The 25,586-nt window shown below is 42.8% G+C and overlaps 1 protein-coding gene across 1 annotated transcript in view; it reads right to left on the reverse strand.

Annotated features, from left to right (window-relative positions):
• Positions 1-25,586, reverse strand: part of FRAS1 (Fraser extracellular matrix complex subunit 1) — a gene marked incomplete at its 5' end in the record, with an annotated part of 161,985 nt that overhangs the window by 102,404 nt on the left and 33,995 nt on the right. Inside the window, 2 exons of the mRNA XM_080627997.1 lie at positions 1,659-1,751; positions 3,901-4,008. Coding sequence (XP_080484123.1) covers positions 1,659-1,751; positions 3,901-4,008 — 201 coding nt within the window. The remainder of the gene's footprint in view (positions 1-1,658; positions 1,752-3,900; positions 4,009-25,586) is intronic.

Raw genomic sequence — 25,586 nt, forward strand, 5'->3', positions numbered from 1 at the left:
TATCTCTACCCTGAGGCCGGATGAGGAAAAATTGGCCTCAACAAGAAAAATGCTGGAGCACTGCAACAAATAGAGGATGTTAATTTTCAGAAAACATGCAATACTGAATGAGTCAGGGAGTAAAAAAGCTCTTGCCAGATAGATAGAGAATACAGATTTTCTTTTATGGAGCTACTGCTTGGGGCCAGTGTGGAAAGCCAGACACTTGCAGAATGATGGTCAAGTCATAAGGCATTACAGTGGCTCACTGACAAAACAAATCTTTCCTTGAAGAAATTTGTGCCAACCATCAATACAAGACTTTGCACTAACAAAAAAACCTGTTTAATGACCACCTCAGAGTGGAATTGGTGTGTTACAGATAACCACAGGTACAAACACGTCTCTAATCCCTGTGGCGATACATACTCATTCACCTGACTTGTCCCCCAAGAACAGGCTTACAGACAGACGAAAGACAAAAACTGCAGCAAGAGTACAACACAGCAAAATGCAGCAACAGCAACAACAAGAAATATAATGTAATATATTACCTAAATATTATTTATATAATATAAAGAAATATGAGAATATATATTATATATAGAAATATGAGAAGAGGATGAATGTAGGGACAGTAGTGACAGGACAAGGGGCAATAGGTTCAAACTTAAACCAGGGGAGATTTATATTAGATGCAAGGAAGAAATTCTTCCATGTGAGGGAAGTGAGGCCCTGGCACAGGTTGCCCAGAGAAGGATGCCCCATGCCTGGCAGTGTTCAAGGCCAGGTTGGACGGGGCTTGGAGCAACCTTGTCTAGTGGAAGGTGTCCCTGCCCATGGAAGAGGGTTTGAACAGGATGAGCTTACGGTCCTTTCTAACCCTAACCATTCTATGATTCTATGTGCTGCCCCTACTATCCCAGTCTTTGTCTAGCTCCTAACAGATTCATGCTGGTCATGCCTCATGCTGAAACAGAGGGTGACAATATCCATCTCAGGTGTAGAGCAGCAGGTCCAGATATTCAAACGCATCTGGGCATTTTAGCATATTTCTTAAGATTTGGACTTGACTTGCCTCTTGTCAAACAGAAAAGTCTGCAAGAGACCAGGCACAGAACTTGGGTTCACTGTTAAGACATTTTTCAACATTTACCTATTGTTTGCTGTGATTCATTAACTACTACCCATGAATCTTTATTTTTTTCTCATCTGTAGACACTTATTGTTTTGGCCTTTCAGCACCACTGGGTGAAACCACAACCTGCAACCTGCTTCGTGAATAATTCAGGATTACAAAATACATAACCCAGGTCACACAACAGCAATCAATCTCTCCCAGCATAGATGGCTGATGAGAGAAAAGCCTTCTTTGAGGATAGCTAATATGTCAAGTTCACTGTGCTTTGCTCCTCTACTAACATTACTATGTTGTCTCAATCATCCACAGAAACAGCAAAGTGAATAAGTGGGAAACTTTCCCCCCTTAAGACAAGAGGACAGATTGCTCAGCAACACATTCCCTTTCTGCAAAGCCTGATGACCAAACTGCTATTATATTACATGATTTGATTGTGATAGAATATAAGCACGACACCTAAGCATCCTTCACTGACACGAACCAAACAGAGAGCTAAAAACAGGATTGCCCCTGCCAAGGAACATAACCAAGCACTCACGCTGTGGATCTGTCCTTCATGCTGGCAAAAGCCGTCAGCTCTGGAGGCACACTCAGGGCAGCACTTTTTGGAGGCTATTTGGAGCACTTCTCCCTAAGAAGAGACAAGAATCCAATAAGCACACATGGAACAGAGACATGAAGGTAAAGACATGGGGCCTTACTGGATCTGTTTAGACAGTAAAAGTATGAAGTGAAATATATAATGCTGCTACACAAGATCCCTTTGTTGAGGGGTGGCATGTCAGTTTCCTATATTTGACATTTTACCATCAAAACAAGAAGAGAATTTATACCCCTAACAGTACAATTAGGAAGTCTCCAGCTGTCCCTTCCAACCCAAATCACCCTGTGAGTTTGTGTGAAATGTCAGAAGTTTTCTTTCTCTGTTGTCTAAAAGAAATTGATTTTTCTAATTGAAAAAAAAAAAAAAAAAAAAGGTTTTCTTCAATACTGTGTTTTTTAAAAGGTGAGAAACAAAACAAAACAAAACACTTCATTTAACTTAAACCATTAAACCCTATTCAACTGTGATCCTGCTGGGGAGAAGCTGTCCTTGGTTGTTGGCTTGTTTTGGTTCACACAACAGAAATAATGTTTGCAGATTTTCCACCTACTCAACACATTCGGCATGCACAGCGGTAGGTTCTATATACAAACATTTAGGATGCCAATGGGGATGCTTTTTGCAGAGCCTGCCTGGTTTTGTTTGTGCTTTCTTGCTGTAAACAAGATCAGCAATATTAGCATAACTCTTATAATGAGCAAACAAGAAATAAACCATGGAGAAGGATGGTGATTTCTGCCCTTGTTCATCAGGGGTTGCTTTGTGCCTTAAGGATGACTGGATTTATTTTTTTTTTTTCCTAAGTTTCTTAATGATCCTTTTGAACATTCAAATGGCCCGACCTTTACGGAACACTTAAAACTCTTTTGTCTTGAAGATTACTGTCCTGTGTTCAGGTGTTCATGTCAAGGAGTCACACAGATTCATTTCACACTAAAAATCTATTTCCTTTTATAAGCTTTAAAGTTGCCACCGTTTCATTCATTCAATTTTTTAAGATGAACAACGTCACTCATTACTATTGTGCCGTGCCAGCACTTTTTTTATTTCTTTCTTCCTTAGCACAGAACTTCCTAATATTTCAGTCTTGCTTTAATCAATACACAGTAATAATAATGGAGGAGAACCAGTAAGAATCAAAATTATTTCCTTGTTAATGCTGGCATATTGGAAAACATTTTAACCTGCTTCATAAAGCCATATAATTGTATCAGCAATGCCTCTTTAAAACACCAATTTTCATTGCCATCCATGCATGCTACCCCATTAATCCAGATGCTAACGCAAGACCAATTCCATGGCCAATTAGCTGTAGCCATTAATGAAGGCTCAGACAGAAAGATAAAACAGGAGACAACAAAAGCTCAATGGCCATCACAAGGCAGAAGAAACGGAAAGACAAACAAGCTCAGCTCTGTCATACTTCATCAGGGTGGAAAGCGTCCACCTGCATGTTTGAGGAAGACCCAAATCTGTCTTCAAATGTAGGGTGACTGGAAGCTGGGGTCATGCTGAGAGGTCCAAGCCCATTTAGGGGCTTTCTTTGGGGACCAGACAGCCCTTGCAGCACAAGTAGCCTGCAAGCTGTTCCAACACCCAGCTTCCGTCTGTAGCACGGTGCAGGAGACAAAGGTTCACACCCTGGGTTTTGCCCATGTGTTTCTTCCATATAAGCTTCTTGCATTGGTGAGATGTGAAAGCGTAAAGGAACTGTGCCTGACTCTAGGCAGCCACACACATCCTAAGAAGAGGAATGGGATTTCACTGTTCCCTCTTGCTCCCCCCAGATCCTGCTATGAATTCAAAGGGAAAGCTGCAGGGAGGCCGCTGAGCCCAGAAGGTTAACATGGCAGCTGTCACCACAGTGTATGAAGATAAGCAATCAGCTCACCTCTGCCACCTTCTCCAGGAAAATACCTCACGCTGAATCCTGGTTTTGTGTCCCTCTTAATACAAGAGGAGCTTTGCTTACACAGGGACTGTAAAACCAACTATCCCAACTGCTCCCACCACACCTTTACAGGTACCACAGCGTGGCAGACCCAAACACATTTTGACATACAACTATTCCAGGAGTTTCAAGCAGGGGAAGGCTGGGAACTCCAGAGTGACCTGACATTTCTCCCACCACCAGGACATTGGGTCAGCTGGCATTTGAACAGTTGCAGCTGCTTACCTTCTGAAAGTCACACTGGGGATGTTTGCAAATGGTAGATTCACAGGTGACAATATTGCTGTGGCAACGGCACTCTTGGCAGGAATCTGGCTTCCAAATGGTGTTATTCTGCAAATAAACAGAAGTTTTAAATGAGACCCACACAGCACAAGGCAAGTGCTATTTTACACAACAGCAAGTCGCTCAGTATAGACAGACTGGAAGAGTAAAATCTGCAACAGACCACCTTTCCCTCCTCCCACATGCTCCTCAGGCACAACTTGGTGCCTTTTGTTCAGTGAGTTCAAACACACAGTTGAAAGACAAGGCCATGCATGGCAAATCCTAGAATCCTAGACTGGTTTGGTTGGAAGAGACCTTAAAGCTTATCTAGTTCCAACCCCCTGCCATGGGCAGGGACACTTTCCACTAGACCAGGTTGTTCCAACCCCCATCCACCCTGGCTGTGAACACTTCCAGGGATGGGGCACTCCAAAGACAAGACAAGCATTAGGACATAACCTCCAACAACTTTAAGTGTTCAGAGCATCTCTGGGAAACTTTATAATCCAGTTTGGACTGTCCAAACTTCAGCTATCCATACGAGCACAGCTTGTGTGGAGGCAGCTGAGGTAGCTTTGACGCTAACCTGCTCCTGGGCAGCTGTGGTATCACTCAGCACCCCATGAGCTGATAGAGAATGCAGGTAAATCTTGACATGATTGAACCCAAATGAGCTGTTGAATGTAACACTGAAACTTTTGAGGAAGACAAAGTCCTACTGTCAAAACCATGATGCAAACTGTGCTTATTACATTAAGGCTATAAGATGGAAGCAAAGGTCTAAAGAGCTTTAGACTGCAATTAAACTGATTTAGTAAAAAATGCTGAGCTCATGGCCAGGTATGAACAGGCTCTACCTGGTCACATTTATTCCAACATGTCATGAAGAGGACTCTGATCAAGCAGACAGTCCAACAGATTTGGGAATAGCTGTCGCCATCACTTCATCAGCGTACCCAGCTAGAACACTCACAGCTAATTGGCTAAAGAGTTTTCACCACTCCAGCTTGACCCCTTTCCATTCCTTCCATGCTGAGGTCATGATCTCACGCAACCACCCTGCACTCATAAGGCAGCTCAGACCCTGACACTTGCCAGACTTCTCCTTCTTTCCCACCAGTTTCTCCAAGGGCTGAACAGCCACTTGGGACTCATCACTTTTGGTAGGATGCTTGGAAAACAAAGCCTTCTTTCTTTTTACTCCTGAACAGTGACTTCCAGTCATCCTGATACTAAAACAGCATCAGCAGCATCCCAGAGAGGCAGCCACGTCTGCCTGTCACCCCTCTTCCTACGAAAACGTCTTGCCTGCACTGAGTTCTTCCACAGTGTCACTTCACCCATGCCAAGCATCCTTTCTCTGGCAGTTTAAGAAAGCAACCAGTAACTGTGTACTGAGGTATTCCGAATGATTCAATTGTCACGTTCATGTTTAATTAGCTGTTTTTAAAAGCCCCCAGTTAAATCCACCAAAAGAAAATGGGACAAGGAAGATCAGTTTCTTGTCTGAAAAACTTCTTCCCATTAGACAACCCCTGTGCGTACAGCAGGCTAAATTTATGCCACACAGGAAATTTTCCGGTGCAGTACAGACAGCTGCTATCCAAGCCATTAAGCCTCATTTTTAATGGATCTGAACAGAGACCAGACTTTGCTACTCATTTACATGATGCAGTGATTTACTCCATTAAGTCAATTTACTCAGAGTGTAAAGTACGACTTAGGCAAATTAAGATATGAGAAGATGATTCACAGTTGACTACTAGGAACATATTTAGGGCTAACTACTAAAACTGTTAAGCATAATGATAAAGCACTGATATGTGCCTTAAAAGCCCATTAGACTGCTTAATGAGAGCAAAAATATCTTGAAAAATCTGGCTATTTGCTCAGGAACTTATCCAGAAGCTGCTATTTGGTGAGAATATTTTAATAATTTTGGTGAGGTTTTGTGAGAAGTTCATGTGATCTGCAAGCCAGCCAAGAAGTTCTACAAGCCAGCATGTGCAAGGTGTGGGGAGAGATGATCTTACAAGGCTTCACTTCACCCGCATACCTGAAAGAGGGCACAGGTAGGGGCTCTCTCTTTGTCCACCCATCCTGCACGCAGGGCTGACTGTAGAGGAGAAAAGGCCGGTTGCCTCCCCTGGGAAAGAGGGCTCTTTGTCAAAACAAAACAGCTTACCCTACAATGATAGATCAAGAGTGCAAACCTGCAAGGAGTGGGATAACCAAAAATGCTGCTGACAATTCCTTGTGCCTCTTCGCTGCTTTAGAGAAGCATTTCGTTCTTATCAAACTGTGCTCTTGTGGCAGAGTTCATGCAAAAGGAACAAACACTCTGGCAACATCCGAAATTCAGGGAGATTCTCTGTTAGTGTAATGATGATGGCAACACTAACCCCAGTAACAGTATGAGATGGCAGTAGGTGTATAGGTAAGATATCAACAAGACCAAGAGAGATGGTAATTTCTGTTCTGGTAATACAGTTGGTTCTCCTCTCACACATGTATGGCTGCGGCTCTAGAAAGGAGATCCTGACTTCATCTGATTTACAGTACGGTTACAGGTTAAGTTACATGTTAAGGAGTTAACTAACACATTCTGCCCTCTTTAACAGAGATTTATCATACTCAGACTCACCCAAAAGACTCCTAAAATCATCATAATACCCAGACCTCCAAACATCTTTCCACTATAAAGAATGATGTTTAATCTGTGTGATGGAACCATTTTATGTATCTATTGATATATTTCATATATCTATTTAATACATCCTTTGCTTGCTTGTTTCTAGTTGGAAGAAAAACTCAAAGCAGTGGGTGGCAAAGGAGAGAATCAGTGCAAGAACAATGTCAGTGGTAAAAAGCAGCCTGGATTTTAAAACTGGCAGCTCACTGCAGGGTGAGGCTGCTGTCTCGGAAGATAGCCATCGTGTAAGCCTGAGCACAGGGAGCAGATGGAGTGCCTCATCACTTGGCTCTCCTAAACCTTCACCTATGGCCTCTCTTCTTCATTAAAATAAAAACTATTTCCATGGTGGAATAATGGCCAAACAACTCGCATGGCAAGAGGTCAGCACAGAGCCACCCTTACTCACATTTTGAGACTTAAATGCTCAATTTCTGATAAGAAAACCTTCTCTTTGCTCTTCTCCCTCCCTTATTTTCTATTACAGCCTAAGCTCAAACCAGCTTTTTCTAAATCCACATGATAATAATCTACTTTGAACATCTGCATGCATCAGTGATTTCCATTTGCCAGGTATCAGATCAAAACTGACACATCCCCACAGAGGTTTTAAGAATTCATAATCCAGTTAATTGCTAGAAAACTGCTACCTGATTTTTTGGGTATGAAAGTCGTCTTTCACATAGCTCATGGGTCTCGGTGTTCAGCTCTTTTGACAGTTCAACATTAAGGTTAACTTTCCTGACTATGGAGCAACAGACCTAAACTCAGATTGGAAAAATCTGCCAATAATTAAGTTTACTGATTTCTCTACAGAAAGTGAAGGGTTTATTCTCTGTAAAGCTACCAAATTGAGCAAAATGAAACACTCTGGCTATGAGCCACTGAAAGTGCAAGGCTATTTAACTCCTTTGAAATGGGAGGGAAAAACAGCCCCTGTACTTCATACACATGATGGAAATCCACGAAAGAAAGGGGAATTTATTGCAATAATTACTTGTGGTAGTATTCCTGTACACTGATGCCATTAGCATCACATCCAAAACCCATTTTAACACGTCCCCTGTTTACATGGAAGTGCATAGCTGACAGCTGCTAATACAGGAGAGCATAGAAAGATTTACTGGTACATATTTAGAGCTCTTGTGACCTGGAGAACACAGACTATTGGTATTTTAATTATTCTTTTTGGTTTTTTTCCATTTCAAATGTGACTATAACTAAGGCAACCAAACACTTACAAAGACACTTTAAAGCTCCCAGGTATTAATGTCCTAAACATATAACAAGACTTCTTGGTATACACTTAAAGAACTGCTGTAACATCTTCCCCAAGGCACTGTATCTCAGTGGACAAATTATCTGCTACAATTTGAGCACTGAATTCCTATCCTGTTACGGTATACTCTTACCAATGACAATTTAAGAAGCTTTTTCCTTACAAGTACTAATATAATTAACAGTATAAATAATGAAATGCTGTTCACACAGCACTTGGAAGATGGAAAGCACTCCTTAGGCGCCAAGTAGCACCCTTATGATTTATTAATTCTTTGGATTTCCCTACATCAAAAGAAGAAACGATTCCCAATTCAACTGCATTTTAAAACGTCATGCTGCAAGGAGAGACATCTACAGTACTTGGTTGGTTTGCAGAACAGGAGCCAAGAAAGCAAGATATGCTCACAAACCTTTAGAGCTTGCAGGCACCCAGACACAAGGTGAAATAAAATAAAACCCAAGACACAGGAGCACGACACAAGAGGTTGAAGGACTGATGAGGACTTAGGAAAAGGCAGGCAAGAGAGCAGAACTGCATATTAAGAAAAGGGGTAAGAAGAGAAGGAGACAAGAAAGCAACCAGCAGTAAAAGCAAAGGAGGATTGAAGCAAAGAGTAAGCTACAGAGCAGCTGTGAGCACTCATGGATTGCTGTTGCCACACTGTCACATTAAACAGGACACAGAAGACCTTGATCTTTGACCATGACTTTCTCAACTGGCTATCATAACTTCATATGGCTGCACCTGTTCCTCCTCTACCTCAGCAAAATACCCCACCCAACAAATCAAAAATAATCTGAGTCTGCTATTAATACATAAAAAGCCTCCGTAATTCAATCCGATGCTACTTAACTTAGGGTATCATCACACTAGGTAACAATTCGTTCTCTATTCTGGCACAGTGACTGCAGAAATAGTCAGCACACAACAGCTGGCTTGTGTCCTTCCTCCAGCCCCTTTTCCATTTCTTACAGTCTTGTGAAAACATTCGGTCAATCCATAAAGTGTCACTGGATGCTGGATTGTCCCCTGCAGCACACCAGACGTGTAAAGCCAGCCATCTGCTTGGTGGTATTGCTGCAATTACTAAGGAGGGTGAAAAGAGCAGCCTACAGCCAAAGCCTGGATGTTAGCCAGGAATCAAGCCTTATATTTTTACAACCGTACTAAAACCAAGGTGGTTGTTATTGCTTAGCATGTACCTTACTAATTACTTTTCCTGCTTTTATAAGAAACCAGTAGCACCCAGCCTGAGCACTCCTTGATACTCGCGCTGGGTTGGATTCACTTCCCAAGTCATCCTCGACCAGAGGCAGGTACTGGATGTCTCAGAGGAGGAACACCAGTCTGCTTTGTTGAGACTGTAGGCAGAGCCCTGAGCAATTACACTTTGGGTAACAATCACCAGCATCACCCACCAGCCACCAAGTGAGGAGATTTGGCAGCTCACTCAGTAACAACATTTATCATTTCCACTCCAATTAGTTGACAATACCAGGCAATTGGCAGAATAAACCCAATGTAAGGGAAGCTGAGAGAGATCTGTGATCCATGGGGATATCCATTAATGAAGCGATGAAGGGATGAGAGTCATTCAGAGACACATAAAGAATTCCGAGTGTCCATTCGGGTTTAGATTTTATGTTTTATCTTTTGCAGTAGGGAGCTGTTGCTGCTGCTGAGTATGTTTTCAAATCTGATATGTGCTCACATACAATAAAAACCTCCTTGAAAATGGTCTTTTAATGGCCTTACTCCAGCATGCTCACAAGCAGAACAGCAGAACGGCTCTGTCTCTGAAACCAAATGGAAATTCAGCTCATCTCAGTGGAAACACTTCTAGCCCTGCATTCCTACGAGTTAACATCGCAGTTAAGGCAGCATATACAGCTTGATGAACAGCACATAACACAAACATACTGTTTCAGGAATTGAGAACTATTTTTCCCCTTCTTCCAACTATGGAATTAAAAAGTTAGACAAACTAAACCAAGGTATTGTTTTCACAGTTCATTAGTCTGATGCTTTTCTACATTTTCTAACTGTTCAGTCTTTCACCCGTTGTACCAGCCTTGTAAAAAACTAGAGTCTACAAATAAAACTTCCCACTAGCCCTAAGCTATTTTAGGGATGGGAAGACTATGATATTCTAAGATATTCGTAAATTACTCAGGTGCTGCTGTAAACTTTATCCTACCTTTCATACAGACACAAAAACAATCACTGGGAAAAGGCTCAAATGAATCAAACGTGCAGAGCAAACAAGCTGAAGGAATTACAAGTGTGGTTTAAAACTGCACACACAAGCAATTCTCCTTAGCATCCAGGAAAAACATTTGGGGTCCTCGTGCTGGGTGTTCTCTCCTTTACTCAAATAGTTCCTAACCTACCAAGTGGCAAATTTCAAACATCCTCCCTCAAAATGACTTCTGAATGGATATCAAACCCAGAGTGTTTGATTGAACAGCAGTTGAAAAGAAGGTAGGTAAGGGATTCATTTAACCTAAGCTTGATCACAGCTTTAATTATCACATTTGTTACAATATAATAGCTATCTCTGGAGCAGCAGGAGACACAATCTCCACGGTGTGATGCTTTGGTGCACGTGAAAAGCACACAGGTGTACCTGAGGCAAAGCACAGCTCTACCTGCCCAAGAGCACTAGGGAGGTTCTCTTCCACCTCCTGAAAATGCTGCTGCTTCTTTGAGAATTGAACCTGTGGAAGCTCCCAGGGCTTCAGCAGTCAACATCAAGCAGAGAAGTCTGCAGAAATGCAGGCAGCCACTGCCAGTTGGTGTGCACAGAACCACAGGCTGAGAAACAATAAAATCAGACTTGAAATTGGCCATTAAACTGACTTAATCTGGTGCATATATTAGAAGGGATTCCTTGCAGAGTATAGCCTGGCTATCCCCTCTAGGAAACACTGCTGGCCTTTTGAGCTTGTATTTTTATGTTTTCTAAAGGAGAAGGGAATATCCTCTGTTGTCCCAACACAGATATGTCAAATGATGAAGTAATATCACCAGCAGGATGTGTGATTTTAAATTCATCCTGTTGTGCTGCTGAAATGCCGGCTATGTTAGGCCAAATGCTTCAATGCTCACTATATCTAGTCAGGGCAGAAGGAACAAGACAGGCTAAGCCTTTTATCCTATTTCTAACAAAAAATCATCAGGCCATGAAAATCACTGCAGCTCAGGCAGCTGATTCAGCAGAAAAAGAAAATATCCTTCAGTCAAAGTCATTTGCAGTAGGCCCTGGAAGTAGTGTATCGGGTGAAACATTACTTTATTTCTACTTCTTGAAGGAAACAATACACTCCAGAGCAATTCTTCAAGCCCCTTTAGCAAATACATAGGTATCTCCAATTCCAAGCTGGATATTTAGGAGGTATCCTTTCAAAGTGTAAAGTAAAGAATTATGCACCTCGAATCCTACTATTGTTACTGTGGATCCAAGCAGAGTAATCTCCCATACAGCTCCCAGGAAATACAACCCTTTACGTCCTTATCTTCAATCTCAGCTCCCTATGCAGCAGCTTAATAAACTGGTTCTCTCTTTCCTCCAAAGAGGGAAGGGGACCCCTGCAAAGTCATTAATCTTTGTGAACAAAGACTTCATTACTGAACAAAAATGATTAGGAGAGGGCTGTAGAAAAAAGGGATTTTGCAGGCTGTCTTCATGTCCTCTGGTATTGTTCCAAGAGCCTCTGGTTCACTGGTAGCTATCAAGATTGAACAAAGTGGTGATTTTATGACCAAGCAAATTGAAATTAATGGCAGAAAATGGTATTTAACAGCTTAGTATTTCACTCCAATATACAGGTTCTGTGTCGCCTTCTGTTACAAATGATTAAATTAATTGACTTTGGCACACAGAAACTACAGTCTCAAAAACAAAATTAGGCTTAAAATATCCTGAAAAGGGCAAAGATGATATATGTATTTGTGTGCTTCTTCTAAGGAAAGAGGTCTCTGTGGTCTTTTTTGATAGATGAGATGTAATAACAGATGCTGGTTTTAAAACGCTTTGTACCATCCATCTCCTGCCTTATTTCCTCTCTGTTTTATAACAAACTTTCTGCATTTCTCCTCCCCATGTGTTAATCAGGTAATACCAAGAGGCTTTTCTTCCTGTCTGCCCCACAGAGGGAGGAATTATCCTTGAGGAACCTTTGTTACATCAAAATGCAGTAACTAGATTCACAGTAGCAATAGATAACATGCATAAAGAACACAGACATAAATAGTTCCTCTCATAAGTAATTAGAAGGAAAAAGACAGAGGTGCTGGAAGGAAATACTGAGGTGGATGGGGCTTGTGACTGGTTGCTATCACTCGTGTAAAACAGCAACTCCATCAGCAGTACATTCTTGCTTATTACTGTTTGATTTAGGGATTACATCTGTCCAGTTATTATCTGCATTATCAGCACATTGCCTATCTGAACAGTGTGCAAAATAACTTCACATTCAACCATTTCACCTTGAAATATGCCAGCACTGGCTTTCCTTCCTGTCTGACTTAAAACCAACAGCCTGAGTAGTGACAAATATTTCCAAAACATAAAGCCTCCCACTGTTAATTCCAGATTGTAACTCCCGTCAAGATAACTGCTGAACAAAAAGGGAAAACATTAATAAAGACCTTTGTGTCCTCATGCCTCCATTCGTGTACACCGCAGTGAAAGCAATAACCTCCCCTAGTACATTTATTACCTAAATAAAAATTTACATGGGCCCATAGTTGTAGTTCAAACTGTTTCCAAGACACACACTGGGATGGTGATTATCGGGACAGATCAAGAGTGACAGCATGGGAGGAAGGAGAAGCTGTGTGGCACATTAAGCAAAGCGGCCCTTATTATATTCACCAGGCCACAAGTGCCCTAAAAATGACCAATTTTTTACAGTGGCAACAAAGCATAGCCCACACAAAACAAGCTGAGCAGAAATACAGCAAATTATCTCTCACTCCACAAAAGAAGGAATTTCCTGGTATGAGGTTACCCTGTCTGCTTTGCGGTCTTCCTTGCCCCCACACACATCTCCATTAACAGTTTTTGCTACTGAACTGAGACTCATTTTTCTGCTCAGGGAAATGTTTAATGCATTGTCTTATTCTTTCCAGATTCTTTCCCTCCTCTTCATTAGTTATTAAGTTTTTATTATCTTTTCTTTCTTTATTGCACTACTAAATAACAAGGGCACAGCCTTCCACACACAACTAGCTGGAGCTGAAGAAAAGGATAAACACCACCTGGTACAGTGTCTTTCTTTGTGACATCCCAAGTAACGAGCAAGATGCCACATGCCCTGAGAAAAATCACTGCCAAGCATCCACAAGTCAATTCTATAATGGTTTGGGTTGGAATGGGCCTTAAAAAGTCATCCAGTTCCAACCCCCTGCCGTGGGCAAGGACACCTTCCACTAGAGCAGGTTGCTCCGAGCCCCATCCAACCTTACCTTGAACACTGTCAGGGATGGGGCAGCCACAGCTTCTCTAGCGACCTGTGCCAGCATCTCAACACCCTCATAAGGAAGAACTTCTTCTGAAGATCTCATCTAGATCCTCTTTCAGATTAAAGCCTTTCATTCAAAAATCTTTTTAAAGCTAGTACTAACCAAAAGCAAAATACCTTGTTTTGTTGAAGGACATATTCAGCAGCAGAGCACACAACAGCATCGCCACAACAATCACTACAACAGCATTACTATAACATCACGACAGGTTTGGAAGTCAACAATAGAGCTGAATATGGGAAATGGCAAGGACAAGGAGGGATGAGTGATAGATACACCCTTGAAGAAACAAGAAATAGAACTAATGTTACTGGCAATTTGCACTTGGCTTTATGTCTATTGAGAGGACAAGATCAGGCCTAGTTCTCCTTATAGTCTCTGAGTTGTAAAAGGTGGCCAAAAGGTTTACTCAAACCCACGGATTAATGCTACCAACTGCCTTCCTCTGTGGGCAATCGCTCCTGGGAGCAACCAGTCACCAACAGTGATGGGGATTCTTAGAAAGAAATATGCAACAAACTTTGCCGTGATATGCCCTCTATGATGCAGTTTCACCTTGAAATGATGACTTCTCAAGAGGACAAGAGCCACCTTTTCATACCTCAGCTGGGCAATCAGCACCACTGTACTCCGCTCCAGCAGGCTACTGATGGCAAGCCCAGTATTTACTAATGTTATGAATCCAACCACATCCAGTACCAAGTATCCTGTTTTTTATGACAAACTTACATGCTATGCAGTGCCAAAACTGCCATCCATTAGGATTTTCCCTAAAATAAATCAAGGGAGACTGACTCATGACACTGGAAACACTAACAAGATCAACCAGGTCTGGTCTACAACCTCAACTGCAGGTCGGCACCAGGCAGCTCGCATCAGAAATTGCAATAAAGGTTCAAGAGGAGTGAGCAGGTTGGGGGAACAGAGGCAAAACCAGCAAAAAATAACTTCAGGGCTGGAAAGGGTGGTCAGATGAACACAACCCCTTGCTTCTCAGGGAGAGGATAAATAACAGTTGTGTAAGGCATTTAAACTCCCTCTCATGAAACAGGTAAGAGAAACACAAAAAACCAGGGCATGGTTAGCCTCAGTAGGAGAAAATACTGTTGTGTTTGTTAGCATGATTGGCCATCAGTCAAAGACAAATCATATTATCCACTGATAAGTGGCAGCATTCAACAGGAAATAAATTACAGACCTCTTTGGGCTTGTGCTGGAACAGGTCATTTTGCTTTCATTCATAGAATCATAGAATAGTTAGGGTTGGAAAGAACCTTAAGATCATCTAGTTCCAGTCCCGCTGCCATGGGCAGGAACACCTCACACTAAAGCATGCCACCCAAGGCCTCATCCAACCTGGCCTTGAACACCGCCAAGGATGGAGCATTCACAACCTCCCTGGGCAACCCATTCCAGTGCCTCACCACCCTCACAGTAAAGAATTTCTTCCTTATATCCAATCTAAACTTCCCCTGTTTGAGTTTCAACCCATTACCCCTTGTCCTGTCACTACAGTCCCTGACGAACAGCCCATCCCCAGCATCCTTGTAGGCCCCCTTCAGATACTGGAAGGCTGCTATGAGGTCTCCAGGCAGCCTTCTCTTCTCCAGGCTGAACAGCCCCAACTTTCTTAGCCTGTCTTCATACGGGAGGTGCTCCACTCCCCTGATCATCCTCGTGGCCCTCCTCTGGACTTGTTCCAACACTTCCATGTCCTTTTTATGTGGAGGACACCACAACTGCACACAATACTCCAAGTGAGGTCTCACGAGAGCAGAGTAGAGGGGCAGGATCACCTCCTTCGACCTGCTGGTCACGCAACTTTTGATGCAGCCCAGGATACAATTGGCTTTCTGGGCTGCGAGCGCACACTGAAGCTAGCTCATGTTCATTTTCTCATCGACCAACACTCCCAAGTACTTCTCCACAGGGCTGCTCTGAATCTCTTCTCTGTCCAACCTATAGCTGTGCCTGGGATTGCTCTTACCCAGGTGTAGGACCTTGCACTTGGCATGGTTAAACTTCATAAGGTTGGCATCAGCCCACCTCACAAGTGTGTCAAGGTCCCTCTGGGTGGCATCCCTTCCCTCCTGCGTATCAACCGAACCACACAGCTTGGTGTCATCGGCAAACTTGCTGAGGGTGCACTCAATCCCACTGTCCATGTCACCGACAAAGATGTTGAACAAGACCGGTCCCAACACCGATCCCTGAGGGACACCACTCGTTACCGGTCTCCAGCCGGACATCGAGCCATTGACCACAACTCTTTGCGTGCCACCATCCAGCCAGTTCTTTATCCACTGAGTGGTCCACCCATCATATTGATGTCTCTCCAATTTAGAGACAAGGATGTCGTGGGGGGGGGGACAGTGTCAAACGCTTTGCACAAATCCAGGCAGACAACGTCAACTGCTCTGCCCCTGGCCATCAGTTTTGTAGCCCCATCATAGAAGGCCACTAAATTGGTCAGGCAGGATTTCCCCTTAGTGAAGCCATGCTGGCTGTCACCAAGCACCTTGTTGTTTTTCATGTGCTTTAGCATGCCTTCCAGGAGAATCTGCTCCAAGATTTTGCCAGGCACAGAGGTGAGACTGACTGGTCTGTAATTCCCCGGGTCATCCAGTGCAGAAGCAGTGCAGAAAAGGCCATGGCAAAAGAAATATTTATTTAAAATTAAAGTCCTATAATCCTATCTGTAGTATATTCATTTTTTCAATGCGTAAGAATAGAATCATAGAATCAGGTAGGTTGGAAAAGACTTTTAAGATCATCAACTCCAACTATTCCCCCAGGACTGCCAAGACCACCGCTAAACCATACCACCACTAAATCATACCACAGAGGGCCTCATCTACACAGTTTGTGAACACTTCCAGGGACGGTGATTCTACCACTTCCAATATCTGATTACCCTCTCTGTGAAGAAATTGTTCCTAATATCTAATCAAAACCTCCCCTGGTGCAGCTTGAGGCCGTTTCCTCTTGTCCTGTCACTTGTTACTTGGGAGAAGAGACTGACTCCCACCTCACTCCAACCTCCTTTCAGGGAGGTGTAGAGAGTGATAAAGTGCCCCCTGAGCCTTCTCTTCTCCAGACTAAACCTTGCAGTTCCTCAGCCATTCCTCATTACACTTGTGCTTCAGGCCCTTCATCACCTCTGTTGCTCTTCTCTGGAACCACTTCAGCACCTCAATGTCTCTCTTGTAGTGAGGGGACCAGAACTGAATACAGAATTCAAGGTGCAGCCTCACCAGTGCCCAGTACAAGTGGATGATCACTGCCTTAGCCCCGCTACACACTATTGCTGATACACGCCAGGATCCTGTTGACCTTCTTGGCTGCCTGGGCACAAGCTGGCTCATGTAATGCCATGAGCTACTCTTCCAATATAATGCCAGGGAGATGTGAGGAGTTGCTCTGAAAATAAATATAATCTATACTGTGTACATCTCTTCACTTTGCTCCCTTTACGACAAAAAAACCAAACCTCAGTTTTACAAACTTTGTCCAGAATAGATGCAAGCTAAGGGACAAAGATTACCATAACCACGATAGCTCATGCACATGAATTTTTCTCTCTCACTCCCTCCTCCATACTTAACATCTTGTTCAGAATAAATCTGTAGTAAAAGCTTGGGAACAATTTATATAGCAAGCTTGTAACGGTGACTGGAGCTGTAAGAGTAAGAAAGAGCATGTGCACAAGCACTTATTTAGACTCCTGAAAACAGATCGGGTGGTCCTTAAATCTCTCTGATGCTCATTGTTTAAAAAAGGGACAGTTTTATATCAAAGTACTTTATTCCTTCACTGTAGTGCTGTCTGAATCTATAGAAGCTGCTCCATGGAAATATTCAGCAAAGGCAAAACATATGAATTCCTTAAATTCAGGTTTAAGAAGAAAAACATCTTCCCTCCATCTTCAGCATGCAAGAATGGGCTGAATATTACTGAAAATAACACCCAAGAATTTGCTTTTGTTAACCATTTTATTTCTGCTTCCTTAATAAGCTTAAATGAAGGCCTGCTAACGTGTTTTTCAACATACAGCTCTTGGGGACATAAAGCCTCAGGCATAAATGTCCACAGGCATTCAGAGACAAGAGAGTAACAGAAAGCTTTCATCACATCACTCTCAGTGCTGCCACGGATATTTGCCAGTCTGAAGATTGCTCACTGACATGATGTGAGCTCGTTCTTGTCGTGCTACTTCACGCTTGGCTAGAAATAATTGCTGCCTCATTACAAATTTAATAATGACACTGTGATATGCTGTAACTCTTCTTTGCAATTTTTTTTTTTCCCTTCTTAAGGAAGGTATGAAACAAATTAACTTTTACAGAGCCCAGGTAGTTTAATTTTTTTTTTTTTCCCCCATTTTTCCAGACTTTGCTCAGGCAGTTTTTACACAGCTTGAGAAACACCTCCACAATGCTTTTAACTCCAGGTTCCTGCAGGAACCTGACTAGGTTTTACTTTTCCTTCATCTGCATTTACTTTGAGAAAGTCTGGGAAGAGTCCCATGCTTGACAAGCTATCTATGTCCTGAATGATTTACAGCTTCCCTGAAGAACGAAGGTATTTAGGAGCAGTGACACAAGCAGCCTCCTCTGGGGATGCTTCACGGCCGTCCTTTCTAAGTACATGGATGGATAACACCATTTGAAAAGTCATGACAAAACTGGACCTAACTGCTTGCTGCATGGATGACTGCCCCAGTATTTTGTTCACCTTGCCATTACTCAGGTACTCAGAGTAAAAAAATCAGAAGTATGACCCCAATTCACATGAAAAACAAGTATTTGCATTTTTTCGTCTCTTTCAAGTTTAGGCCAGTTTCTTCCTGACTCAAGCTTCTGCTAACTCCAATTAGTGCAGAGCAGATGAGCAGTAACACTTCAACATCATCTATGCCTAAGCACACTGTCCAAACAACTGCCAGGAGGCAGAAACTACTGTCCTCTCCAAACACACCAAATGGCTTAGTGGGGTGATGGGTGCAATGTGGTCTAGCAAACAGGGAGTTCTTAAGAAGGCCTAGTCATGTAATGTCATCAGCTGCAAATGAAATTCAGAGTACAGAACGAAACCAGAAGTCAGCCAAGACAGTGAAGAGGTCAGCTCCAAGGCAGTAGAGAGCATCTGATGGTCCAAAGCTAAGTACAAGCAACCCTGCAGCAAGCAGATACCTGTCTACCACAAAGGCCCACCTGGGTGCCTACTAGCCCAAGGTGACATTAGACCCACACATATGACATTTCATAGCCCTTAAACAGTTTGATCAGCACCAGCTCATGAGCCACATAAAATATCTGATACCTTTCTGGAATCCCAGCAGATGGTCAGCATCAAAGACTTCCTACGGCAACACCTTCCATCCTGTGGTCACTGATACCAGTGGGGTGAATGCAGCACTGTTGCTCTGTAATCTGAGTGCATGTTGTTTTCTGGAGGTTTTTAAGCAGTCTCTGAAGAAAGCTTACCTTGAAAAACACTCTGGGTTTACTTCTCGTCCCAGCCAGTCTGAGCTACAACGGAAGGGAGGAGAGGTTCCCCAGTCACCCAGCTGTAAGTCTTAAGAAATTCCCCACCTTCATATTGCCCAATTCACACTGTGCCATAAATGTGATCAGCAGCCTGGAGACTTCCTAGAGCTATAGGAATCCCACAAAATGTATGAATGTGACCTACTTGACTGCATGGATAAACTCAGTTATAAGGAAGGAGACCTCCAAAGCAAAAGTAGGTTAATCCTTGGCTGCACAAGACCTGTATCTCAGAACACTGCTGTGAAGCACAAAGAAGAATCCCCAGAACTAAAAGACCTGACAAGTACTTTCAGGCTTTCTAAAGTGCAACCATCTCTCTCAAAGACCTCAGTAATGGGCGTTTCCATCTTGATGCTTCTAAGACTTTTATGTGTCTGTCTACATGTGACTTCCCATGCTTTTCAAATCAGCAGCATGTACGTAAGCACAACCTGACAATAAAAAAGGGTAGGGGATTCAGACAAATATTTTATTACATTTTTTATTATTCTTCTTCCCCCTTTTTATCCCCAGCAAAAAACTAAAACTGGGAGATGCAAGACTACTGAATTCACTGTCTTTTCTGTAGGATATTTACCTGTCACCACCTGACAACCTGGAAGGGGAGAAATAAAACCTTAACACACAAACAAATGTTGATTTGAATACTGCAGATCCACATGCCTCTTAAACTGAAGGATGTTAAAATAAAACACACTCCAAGTTTCACTGGGGTGCCCTGTAATGACAGTATAACAAATTACAGTTAAGAACGCAAGGAATTTGAGGTGTAAAGAAACTTGTAATCAACCATCTCTACTATCACAAGATACCTGGAAGCATCTGCCATGGACTGTAATTAAGACAGGTGACACACTGCAGAGATGGTGCAGGACATGTACAAATGCAGCACTGTGAAAGGAATAGATGATACAACTCTAGGGAGGAATCCTCACTTTATTAATGATGTCAGGATTAGCTCAAGAGAAATAACTCTATTTTACTGCCAACACCAGAGACAAGCAAGAAGGCAAAATATCCTCTCCAGCACTGTTCTTTCACTCCTCTGCCTTGCCACTTTCACAAGGCCTATGCAAAACCACATGACGGATTTTTCCAGACACCTGCATTCATCATTTGATTTGACATCCATAGGCCACGTTCTTAAAATCCCAGGCTGGGTTGTGTTGGAAGGGACCTTAAAGCTCATCCAGTTCCAACCCCCTGCCACAGGCAGCGACACCTTCCACTAGACCAGGTTGCTCAAAGCCCCATCCAGCCTTGGCCTCTTCCCTGCAACTTTAGATAGTTTTATCTTAAAAAGAAAAAAGGAAAGTAATATGGGTCACCAGAGTGAAGCTCACAGCCAGGCTCACTCCTTTCCCACCTGCAGGGAAACAGCCATGAATCCCTGGATCCTTAGCGCCCAGACGCTGCACAACACTTGGACTGCATCAACACAAGTCGAATGGTTCCCATCTTACCTCAGCTGCAGAGCCACCCCACAGTTAGAGGAGAGAGCTCTGGTGTTATTAGCTGTCCTCATAAACCATGGGCTGGTCCCATCTCCAAGTCATGTTCTCCAGATGGCCATTTTTCATCTGAGCCCAAGAAACTATGTTTCTTGTGAGATGCCCAGAGTAAATGAAGAAACAATGGGAAGCACATCGCAAATCACATCCTTAACTTGTGCCTAATGCTTCCTACTAAGCACCATGAGAAATGTGGTTTAACCCTCTCAAAAGAAACCATCATAATGTACAGCCATGGTGAGCAGCCTGCTTTTCAGTGGTTTGGGAACATGAAGTATTTCAGTGCTCTCTTCTATCCTGCAGTAAATATTGCACTTTAAATCCACCCGACAAGTGTTTAAGCCTTACTATTAATCTCGCTTTCACATTCTGGGACCTGAAGTATGGGCTTATGGCTTTATTCTGCAAGCTGAGAAAGCCTGAAAGAAGCTATCGTAAACGTAACCCTAATTACCACCCAAGAGCATAAGCAAGAACATTTTTGCGCAGGGCAGTGTCCCTGCCATCATTCCTTTGCCAAAGGGTTCAAGCAATCTTCTCTGTCTAGCCAGTAACCCATAAAGATCACCTTGTAATACCCCAGAGTTGGACTGACATTGTTTCTGTGCCTCAATACAGGTTTAGATTCAGGTATGATGACCCAGCATGGTTTGGCATTGGTGGTAAAAAGGCTGCAACATGCACATCTGGCAGTGTTGCCTCGTTTTATGATTGTCTGTAGGAACATGCGACCATCCTTGCACAAGCACTGAAAGATTCAACAGAGGTAGTGCAGTAACAGACATATTAAAACAGCAGCTAGACCAAGTGGGATATGTATCTGTGAAGCCTGAATGCAGCCATATAGCATCCTTCTCTCGAAAACATGCACTGGACAGCATCAGATTGAGAACAGACTCCTAAACCACTGGAGGTTACTGAAAGGAAAACCTAACAAGCTTCTCAACATAGCAGACTAAAAATTCTTCAGCTTCTCCCCACCTTCAAAGCAGTGCCAAATGTTTTTCAAGCCTACAAAGCGTAGCGTGGCTCTGAAGAAGGATGCCTGCACACAACACCACTGCTTTCAGCCAGTGAAAGATACTTGATGAAAGCCTCAAGGAAGCTAGGGCTCTCCCTGCAAAAGCAGATTGCTCAAGAGAGATCCTAAATTCCCTATCTCATACCAATCCCAATTGGGCTGAGACATTAAGAGAAGCAAGACACATTGTGCTTTGAAACACGGATCTATTGAGGGATAAAAATTGCTTCTTATCCCATTATTAACCTGCAGTTTTTCCATTCCCTGAAGAGGAACAGAGAGATACAGAATTCTGGAGCCTAGCTCAGAGCATGCTTGGCTTGAAAGCAAGCCAACACACAGTTTTTTACTACTCTTACCTGTATGATTATCCTGGGTACCACTCCCATGTCTGGAGACACAGTATACCAAGATTAAAGTGCCCATGAGCTACGTGCACAAGTCATATCACGTCCACCCCACCCCTCCCCACCCCACAATTTGCATTTCGTATTGCCATCACTCATTATATTCCCAATATTCAGGGCATTTTACTTCATGGACCCTTTCCCACTTGCTCCTGTACTTGTTTTGTTGGTCAGCTCTGCTACTTCCTGTAACTTTTCAAAACTTTACCAGCTGTGGAAAGTCACAGTGTGACAAAAGGAAAACCCAAAATTGGCCACCTTGGTGCCATCTCACTATTCAAATGTCTTCAATATTTTCACATTACAAAGTCTCTGAATCTTTAAAGATTAAAAACTTTCCCAGAATGTAAAAACACTCTGAAAGGAGATGAAATTTTAGCAGTGACTTGAAATTCCTCTGAGGAAAAACATATTGAAGAAATCCAATGAACCATCTTGTCCACCCTAGAAGGGAATCTAAAGCTCAAACACGCTTATGATAGAAAACATTATTAACTTTTCTCTCCAAAATGTCTCCGTGGATGCTGTGCCCTAAATTTTAGCTGATCACACATTCCATCCCAGGAGCTCAGATTCTGATTAAAGCAATGCCAATGTAATGTCAAACAACTTTTAATATTTCAGAGGGATGGGTCTGGCAAGTCCCTTCCTTCCAGATGTCATTTAAATTTTATAGAGAGGCATAAGGAAAGTGTTTTATGCAAGACGGAGGTCCTAAGAGGAGCAGCCTGTCACACACAATACTCGTACTTCATCCGTTGCTTCATTGTAACGGCAAATTTCACAAATTCAAAGGAAAGAGGCAGCAGGGAACCATACCTCTTAGGAAAGTGGCAGGAAAATAGAGCTTTCCACTTTTGTTTCAGCAAGCTAGTAATGAATAACGGTCATTCCTGTCTGGTGGCCTTCATAAAATGCGCTGGTAGTATCGGCTTTACTCCATACAAGTCTAAATCTCTTCTGGAAATAAGTGAACCCTTAAATAACAATTTCAGCAGCATAGACAAAACCAAGTGAAATCTTAAGAGGATGAAGTGATCTGTGATCCTCACAAAGCACTTCCATCAGAACAGACAGGAGCAGCAAAAACTAAGCTGTTTATGGAATGTTCGGCTGCAATATGCCCCTTGTTGACATTTGTTTAAACAAAAGTATTAGGTATCTATGATTAACTAGTGAACTGTTAGACAGTTTGCTTGATCTCCAAAACCTCCAAACTTTTTCTGTAGGAGCCAAGTATATTTGCTGGCAATTCAAGGAGAACACTGGCTGCTCTGTACATCTAAGCAGGCGTCAAAGTTCTAATAGATACGAGGTAATTTATAACAGTGAGCAAAATCACCTCCCTCCTAAGGGAATCACTGGTATGCCAGCTCAGAAAAAACCCTTTGAGCAAAGCTGTAAAGAGGAACAAGAGAAGGTGCTCCACAATAAATTCTTTAAAAGGGACTGGGTAATGGCAGACAGCTGCCCCTCTGAAGGCCATTTTAGCATCTGTCAATGAGCAATCCAGAAATAAAGGCATCAGTCCTCACTTTTTGAATACTAGAGTCCAACAAAGTCAGCAGAAATGCACTCTTTACTCCACTGCTAGATTTTCTTCCTCTCCCAGCAAACCAATTACTCCTGCTGGTGTTTATCAGGGCAAGCTCTCCTCCCTCTACTTCCAGCTAATGAATCAAAACCAAAAGCTGCACTTAAACCCCACGTTTGACCCTGCATCAAAGCTGCACCTTGCCCTGCTTTGATTCTCCCCCAGATAAACAAAATAAAACAAGTCCCTGTTTTATTTTCTACATCATCTCATTTCATCTTATCTTCTGGGCAAACTGAACTTCGGCCCTGCAAAGGATGGGGGCACTAGAAATGCCCCTGTGTAAACGTTCGGCTTGTCTCAATTACTTGATCTTTGTGTGTTCAGCATTTTACAGATATATGAGCAAGTACAGGCTTCCTCTCTTCTTCTCTCATTCCCTCCTCATATCTGGTTAAGTTCAGGACAACTAATCCTTCAATTACAAGCAGAGTTAAAGCACAGTTGCAGGGAAAATGGTGTTTGAAGTGTCTGTTTACATCTCCAGCAACTGAGGGAACCATTACCATCCACCCAACTGTCACAGGGCTTTGATTCATATGGTCACGCCATTAGGATTTAATTCTTTAACGAGATATCTAAAAAGTCATTTACTTGCAGGAACTTGCAAATAAATGCATCACACCAACCACAGCTGTACGAGTTGTAACACTTGTTTTCACACTTATCCGTGCTGAAACAGGCATCCATAATTTCATTTGAGTAAGTGCTCAGCAACTTTTTCTAAAGGAAGTCACAGGTCAATTTGATTTGAAGCTGGTCAAACAAACAATGCAGCTGGGATTAATAAGACTCTTTGCAACACCATATCCTACTGACTGAAGACTGTGAACACTTACACCCAACCTCTCCCCCAACCAGCTTTCTATGCTGCCTTCAAAGGCTCCAAACCCACCTGGCTTCCCTTTCCTGACAAATGCAATGATTACGGGTGAGGAGTTATCTAAAGCAAGACTCTATCTAAAGTAAAGTGGCTTGCTCTGCAGTCAATGCTTTATTTGAACCTAAGCAGCAATAACCAGGAATCTGAGGCTCCTTTCCTTGACATTCTCTCCTGGTTTAGCAGAAGCAGCCACTTTTTCTCCTTCTTAGTAGCTGGTGCAGCGCTGTGTTTTTGACTTTCGGCCTGGGGATAATACTGATAAAACTGATGTTTTCAGTTGCTGGTCAGAATGTTTACTCTGACCAAGGACTTTGTGAGTCTCATGCTCTGCCACGGAGGAGGGGAAGAGGGGAGGAAGCAGGGACAGGACACCTGACCCAAACAAGCCAAAGAGGTATTCCATACCACAGCACGTCATGCCCAGGATGTAGAACAGAGAGTTACATGGAAGGGCTAGATCACTGCTGGGTGAGGGCGACGTATAGGGTGGTGAGGTGTTGTATTCTCTTCCCTTGTTATTTCCTGTATCATTATTATTATTGGTGGTAGCAGTAGTGATTTGTGTTATACCTTAGTTACTAAACTGTTCTTACCTCAACCACTGGGAGTTGCATTCTTCAGATTCTCCTCCCCATCCCTCCAGGACTGGGGGAAAGAAAGGGTTGGGGGGGGGAAGTAGACTGCGTGGTTCTAATTTACGGCCTGGGCTTAAACCACAACACATTCCTGTGTGCTACCTCCCACCATGCAGGGCTATGAAAAAATAAGGTAGAACCAACAGTAATTTCACTGTTGCCCAAAGCAGCAAAACATATTCCAGTGGCTAACCAAATCCATCAAGCCCTTCCAGTTATTCAGTCCCACAGAGCACACACAGTACCCTCCTCCTTCAAGTCTGCACTCCCAGCATGAGTGCTAGTGTCAAAACCTCATCAGAAACAACCCTCTTTTAATTGCTTTTCATGTAAAGGTCTCCCCTAATGAAAGACATTTTGAAGCTTCTCACAGTCGAAGGCAGGTAAGACAAATGCGAATTAAGACAAGATTTACCCAAAAGGCTAGAAAACCTAGGTTAGTCTTCCTGGAGCAAATTAAAAAAAAAAAAAAAAGAGCTGACTCCCAAGTACCAAACTATCCTGACAAAATGGGGTTTGGAAACCCTCCTAAAGAAACCAT

Source organism: Psittacula echo (genome assembly GCF_963264785.1).
Source record: "Psittacula echo genome assembly, chromosome: 1".
In the NCBI taxonomy this organism is placed as follows: Eukaryota; Metazoa; Chordata; class Aves; order Psittaciformes; family Psittacidae; genus Psittacula; species Psittacula echo.